This window comes from Oryctolagus cuniculus, chromosome X, assembly GCF_051225735.1.
Source record: "Oryctolagus cuniculus isolate XC-2025 breed Fujian yellow rabbit chromosome X, ASM5122573v1, whole genome shotgun sequence".
NCBI classification, from domain to species: domain Eukaryota; kingdom Metazoa; phylum Chordata; class Mammalia; order Lagomorpha; family Leporidae; genus Oryctolagus; species Oryctolagus cuniculus.
In genome coordinates, this window is record NC_142888.1 from 112,045,876 (window position 1) to 112,052,803 (window position 6,928).

A 6,928-nucleotide genomic window follows, 5' to 3' on the forward strand; every position below is an offset into this window, starting at 1 on the left:
TCACATAGAAGCGATGAGAAGAATTTAACAGGTTTCTGCTTTTTTTCCATGTCAGGGAGAAGAGATGATTCAGTTGGCTGCACAATCTTCCCATTTGTTCAAGGCACAACCAATGGACAACTCCAGCTGAAACATCATTTCTGTCAATTAGAATAAAAGAAGGGCACATGCATTCTCTGATGTTTTTCCCTAGCCAAGAAACTAAGATGGGAGGAAAAGTTAAGGAGTTACAATGAATAGGCTGGGGGATGGGGTTCTCTCCCAAGAAAAATGGGATAAATGAAAGGTTTTGCAGGATGCCCACATCCCACATTGGAGTACCTGGGTTTGAGTCCCAACTCTAGCTCCTGGCACCAGCTTCCTGCTAATGCACACCCTGGGAGGTAGCAGGTGATGGCTCAGGTGATTGGGCCCCTGCCACCCATGTGGGAAGCCTGAATTGGGCTCCTTGCTCCCAGATTCAACCTGGCCCAGTTGTCACTCTCACAGGCATTTATGAAGTACACCACCAGATTGGAGTTCTCCCCCCCCCCTCTTTTTCTCACTCTCTCTCTCCCCTGCTTTCACATCTGTTAAAAACTAAAAAACTAAACATTAATTTAAAAAAATAATTCAAAAATCAAATTAAAAAAATACAGGATTGTGCTGGAAGTTTCTTAAAATTTTGAAATAATTATAGATCCACAAGAAGTTGCCTTTCACCCAGTATTCCCAAATAATCGCACATCAAGTGATTATAGTATAATATAAAGGCCAGAAAATTTGACAGAGGTACAATGTGTGTGTGCAGTTCTAGCCATTTTACAACATGGTTAGATTCATGGAACCATCACTGCAATCAAGATACAAAACAATTCCATCTCCACAAAGAGCTCCCTTGTGGACCCTTTTTTTGTCACACCCCCACCATCTCTAAGCTCTGGTAATTTCTAATTCATTAATATTTTTCTCCATCTCTAAAATTTTGCACTTTAAAAATGTCAGTTTCTGGCACTTTTAGTTTTCATAAAACTTCAGGCTCAAAAAATGGCTTCTCCAAGCCCAGACTCAGATTCCCTCTACAATGTACCTGTCAAATGTCTGTCCAGTCCCTGGCAAACAAAAACCAGAACTTTATTGAGTTTTTAGGAGTGTTGAAAACTTTGATATAAACCTTTAGAGCTAGGGCACGGTTTCCTTCCATAAATGCCTTCACACCGTGAAACTCTTGGCTTTAGATTAACTATTACAATAATGCCCTCTTGTGCTGATTTAGCTGTCACACACTGTGCTGTCCCAAACCAGCAGCTCCTTTTTCTGTTCCTTTTACCTAGTGAGAGGGATGAGGTATGGGGATCCTGGAAGGCCCATAGAAAATTCCAGAAATCCATTAACTACAGATTAAAACTCTGGCCTCCAGCAATTTGGACCTTTCAAAGGAAAGTGGTTCATGTGTGGAACTGGGTCCCTCAGCTGATGTGTTATGTACATGATCTCTACAATGATCATTCCGCAAGATCATACAAGCTAGAGTCGAAGTCCCTGGGACTCTTTTATGGGTACAAGAGCAATGCAAGCCACTGTGTAGTCTGTGATAAGAACACCACAGAATAATCAGCCAAAGTCATGCTAAGATGAGAAGGAGTTAGCAGAAGTGAAGCCGCAGGAATTTTATGGCTCCAATCACTTTGGATCCCTCACCTCCTCTGCCCTGGACTATTTTGACATCTTCCCATTTAGCACAAATTTGACTTGTTCTTCACTTCACAAAGAACACTGTGCTCTCTTCAACTGAACAGCAGCACATATGAAAAGCCAAGGTCAGACCCATTAGGATGTGGTTCCCTTTAAAAGAAATGACTTTAGACTAATGGCTCCCTTCACAGCCAGCCCCAGAGGTAGAGGTGGGGGTGAGCACCTGCCTTTGAGCCAGGAGACACTGTGGTCCAGGAAACAGACCCCCCAGTTCCTTACTTTCTGAGACTTTTGCCTTCGAGAACACTCTTCACTTCCCCTTAGGTGAGGTGAATAGGAGCAGCGAAGGACAGAAGGAGAGAACGCAGCTCTGGGTCCACATCACAGCCCACAACCAGACTCTGAGTATGCGTGATAAGATGATGAGTGCAGCCACTTACATCACAAGGTCCCCTCCACCCCTACCCTGACCCCTCACCAGAGAACCCATTGCTATTATTTGTAATTTCCAAAGTGAAAAGATATTTACAACTAATTAAATAATCCTGACATGTTCTCAGCTTTCTTTTTTTTTTATATATATAATCTTTGTGGCTATTCTTGTGGTTTTTTTTTTTTTTCCAGCCTCTGGGAAGTGGAAAGAACACAGAGCTAGCAGGTGGCCTGGGAGCAGGTCTTGGCTCTGCCTGGCACTTACTGGGAGGCCTTCTTGTGGAAGACAAGGAAGTTCAACTCTCAGAGCCTCAGTTTTCTCATCTGAAAAAGTGGGCTAACAACTACCCTTGTTACTAACCTTACAGAAATGGGAGTTGAAATAAAAAGAGACCTTAGGGAAGTCCTTGTGGAGGTTTTGGAAGGAACACACAGTTATTCATGCATAATTAAAATACAATATTCAAAATGCACTGTTCTCAACGTGTGCTTTCATGTTTAGAAAAACACACTTAAGGGGCCAGCATTGTGGTGCAGCCGGTTAAGCCACTGCTTGAGACACCAGCATCTTGTATCAGAGCACCAGTTCTAGTTCCACTTCCAATCCAGCTCTCTGCTATGGCCTGGGAAAGTAGCAGAAGATGGCCAAGTCCTTGGGCCCCTGCACCCACGTGGGAGACCTGGAAGAAGCTCCTGGCTCGTGGCTTTGGATTGGCACAGCTCCAGCAATTGCAGGCATTTGGGGAGTGAACTAGCAGATGGAAGATATTTCTCTCTCACTCTCGCTCGCTCTCCATCACTTTGCCTTTCAAATAAATAAATGTTAAAAAAAAAAAAAGAAAAACGCTTTTAAAATAACTCTTAAAGTCTTATCTATTTTACCTTAGGTGTTTTTATTGATTTTTTTCACTTTTGTTTATTTTGCTTCAATTCTCAGCATTGTTCATTTTATATATATACACACACACGTTTGTCTCTCTATATGTATATGCATATATATATATATATTTAGTACATGGACAAACTTGACCATACGATATCATTTCATCCACCTGAACTTGAGAGAGACAAGGTGATCCAAATAGTTATTTACGTGGCAGAGGACATGCACTTAGAATTCGATTTCATGCATAAAGACAAGTAGTTTTTTTTTTTTTTTTTTTTTTTTTTTTTTTTTTTTTTTTTTTTTTGCCAGGCAGAGTGGACAGTGAGAGAAAGAGACAGAGAGAAAGGTCTTCCTTTGCCGTTGGTTCACCCTCCAATGGCCGCCCCAGCTGGCGCGCTGTGTCCGGCGCACTGAGCTGATCCTAAGCCAGGAGCCAGGTACTTATCCTGGTCTCCCATGTGGTGCAGGGCCCAAGGACTTGGGCCATCCTCCACTGCACTCCCTGGCCACAGCAGAGAGCTGGCCTGGAAGAGGGGCAACCGGGACAGAATCCGGCGCCCCGACAGGGACTAGAACCCAGTGTGCCGGCGCCACAAGGTGGAGGATTAGCCTAGTGAGCCGCGGCGCCGGCTAAGACAAGTAGTTTTGTTAAGCCAGTAGGCTTACCAGTTTTTCAGCAGGTATACTGTCTCACAATAGCAAGTTGTGTCCAGCTCATTTGGTTCTGTAGTAGAAAGTCAATCATAACCCTGTGGAGGCCTAGCACCAGGCCAGTGTGCCTACCCTCCGCACCTGGTCTTTTTATGTGAGGGCAGATTGCCCTGTACTGGATCCCTGGGGTTTTGAGCTGAGAACTTCATCAGGTTCCTGCTAGAGACTAATTAATCATCACATCAGCTACTTGGTTGCAAAACCAAGTAGCCATGCTGATCCATTAATGCAAGTCCCAGGAGTCATTAGGGCAGCAAAAGAGAAGGAAGTGGCCTGATGTCCTCACAGGATTAGAGGAGAGAAGTTCCCCAGATCCGATGAGTTCCAGCTAACCTGGGGGTATGCTCTAGGCATATGCTTTTGCTCCCTCTTCCAGTAATATCCCTTTCAAAGAGTTAGCCACAAACAAAAGGGCCTATTGTATTGCCCAGCAATGCTTAAGCATATAAAGCTACCTTTTGGTGTAGGCAACTCGGTACTCCAGCAGAGCCACAGGCTAAGGCCACCCAACGGGTCACACAGTGAAATAGGTGGTTAATAGGTGTCAGTTAACCACTGTCCCTTCCTGCCTGTGTGATGACGACAAACAGATTTTTACTGATTATTTGAGTCTATAGCAAATCTTCTCTGTGCTCCGGGAGAGCTTGTGGCCTGCAACTTGCTTCATATTTGGGTCAACAGTCACTGTCAAGAGGGAGTAACTTTGATGGTTGCTCCAGTTCTTGTTTTCTGACCACTGTAAGTACTGAGCTGGGTGCACAATGCTGTAATAGCTGGTTGAAAGTGAAAAGGCCTTTCGCTGGAGCCAGCAATTGTGAGCCTGATAGCAAACCCTTTGGTTTTCTGCCTTCGGCGGTGGTTGTTGCTCAGAAGACTGGTTGGTTTTGTGTTGTGTCTACACATACTGTCTCACTTTCTTCTTTCACCGAGTTGCCCCCAAATTGAACCCTCTGTATGGGAAGAAGCATGCTATAAGTCATAGACTCTGAAGCCAGCTAGACCTATGTTCATTAGCTGTGGGATCTTTGAAAAGTCAAATAATCTCTCTCGGCTGCAGTTATCTCATCTGTAAACTGGGCATGATAATATCTACCTTGCAGTATTGTTGCAAGATGGATAGGAGGTTATTGTGTGTCTACCCTGTGCCAAGCGGTCAGTGCTTCTTTAACCTTGCATGCACGCACAGATCACCTGGGGATCTTGTTACCAGCCTACCCTGATTCAGTCGGGCGGGGGTGGAGTCTCATTGCTGTCCTTTGTTGGTAAGCTTGCAGGGGATTCCCAGGCTGCTTTCTGGGCCAAAGGCCCATACTTGGGGCAGCAAGGGTTTAGATAGCATTTGCTAAGCAACCAGCACAATTATCTATGTATTTAATTCCATTTTCCATGAGCTTTTTGAAGTCCCCTCATGCATGATCACCTTGGAATAGTTTAATCACTCATTGAAAAATGAGAAGCAGCCGCCTGTGATGTCTGAATCCTGGCTGCTCTGCTTCTGATCTAGCTCCCTATTGATGCACCCGGAAAAGCAGCAGAAGGTGGCTCAAGTAGTTGGACCCCTGTCACCCATATGGGAGACTTGGATGGGGTTTCTGGCTGCTGGCTTCAGTGTGGCTCAGCCCTAGCTGTTGCAGGCATTTGGGGAGTGAACCAGCAGATGGAAGGTCTCTGTTTCTCTCTGTCCCTTTGTTTTCACATAAATAAATCTTTTTTAAAAAGGTAAAAATGAGAAGAAACCTTTTCCCACAAAAGTAATACCAGTCTGCCAATAGTTGTATTTCCTTAGCTTTGACAAAATCTCTCAAGATTGGCCAATTAGGCCAGCGCCGTGGCTCAATAGGCTAATCCTCCGCCTTGCAGCGCTGGCACCCCGGGGTTCTAGTCCCGGTTGGGGCACCGGATTCTGTCCCGGTTGCCCCTCTTCCAGGCCAGCTCTCTGCTGCGGCCCGGGAGTGCAGTGGAGGATGGCCCAAGTCCTTGGGCCCTGCACCCCATGGGAGACCAGGAGAAGCACCTCGCTCCTGCCTTCGGATCAGTGCGGTGCGCCGGCCATTGGAGGGTGAACCAACGGCAAAAGGAAGATCTGTCTCTCTCTCTCTCACTGTCCACTCTGCCTGTCAAAAAAAAAAAAAAAAAGATTGGCCAATTTATTATACTATTTCCTCCACTTTTATAAATGTTTAAAATTTTCTGTAATAATTTTTTTAAAGATTTATTTATTTATTTGAAAGGCAGAGTTACAGAGAGGCAGAGGCAGAGAGACAGAAGTCTTCCATCTGCTGGTTAACTCCCCAAATGGCTGCAATGGCCAGAGCTGGGCTGATCCAAAGCTAGCTAGGAGCCAGGAGCTTCTTCCAGGTCTCTCATGTGGGTTCCGGGGCCCAAGGACTTGGGCCATCTTCTACTGCTTTCCCAGGCCATAGCAGAGAGCTAGATTGGAAGTGGGGCAGTCAGGACTTGAACTGGCGCCCATATGGGATGCTGGCACTGCAGGTGGTGGCTTTACCTGCTACGCCACAGTGCCGGCCCCATAAATTTTTGAGTTAAGAAATCAAACCAGGGTCTGGCATTCTGACATAGTGGGTAAAGCCACTGCCTGCAGCACCAGCATCTCGTATCGGTGCTGGTTGGAGTCCCAGCTGCTCCACTTCCAATCCAGCTCTCTGCTAATGGCCTGGGGAAAGCAGCAGAAGATGATCCAAGTGCTTGGGCCCCTGCTACCCTTATGAGAGTTCTGGAAAATCTCCTGGCTCCTGGCTTCAGCCTGGCCCAGCTCCAGCCATTGCAGTCATTTGGGGGAGTGAACCAGCTGATGGAAGATCTCTCTCTTTGTCTCTCCCTCTCTTTCTGTAACTCTGTAACTCCCCAAATGCCCACAACAGCTGGGGCTGGGCCAGGATCAAGCCAGGAGCCAGTAACTCCATTCTGGTCTCCCATATGAGTGGCAGGAGCCCAAGTACTTGCCATCTTCAGCTGCTTTTCCAGATGCATTAGCAGGGAGCTGGATCAGAAGAGTATTGGGATTTGAACTGGCACTCTGATTTGGGATGTGGATGTCACAAGCTATGGCTTAACCCATTGCACCACAGTGCCTACCCCTGGGCCCATTTCTTATTAGGCACTGAAGATGTCATAGCCTAGAGCAGGTGTCAGTTTAATTGCATGAACATTTTCTGATTACCCGTGTTTCAGGCAAATCGGAAAACAGCAAAATGTACCCAAACG

General features: G+C 45.9%; 1 protein-coding gene across 3 annotated transcripts in view; it reads left to right on the forward strand.

Moving 5' to 3' along the window:
* Positions 1-169, forward strand: part of PABIR3 (PABIR family member 3) — a 75,980-nt gene extending 75,811 nt beyond the window's left edge. For all 3 annotated transcript variants that reach the window (XR_016227964.1, XM_008273232.5, XM_089324265.1), the window contains one exon: positions 56-169. Coding sequence is in view for 2 of the 3 variants with exons in the window: in XM_008273232.5 (XP_008271454.1) it covers positions 56-68 (13 nt within the window). In the remaining variant the exon portion in view is untranslated. The remainder of the gene's footprint in view (positions 1-55) is intronic.
* The last annotated feature ends 6,759 nt before the right edge of the window (positions 170-6,928 follow it).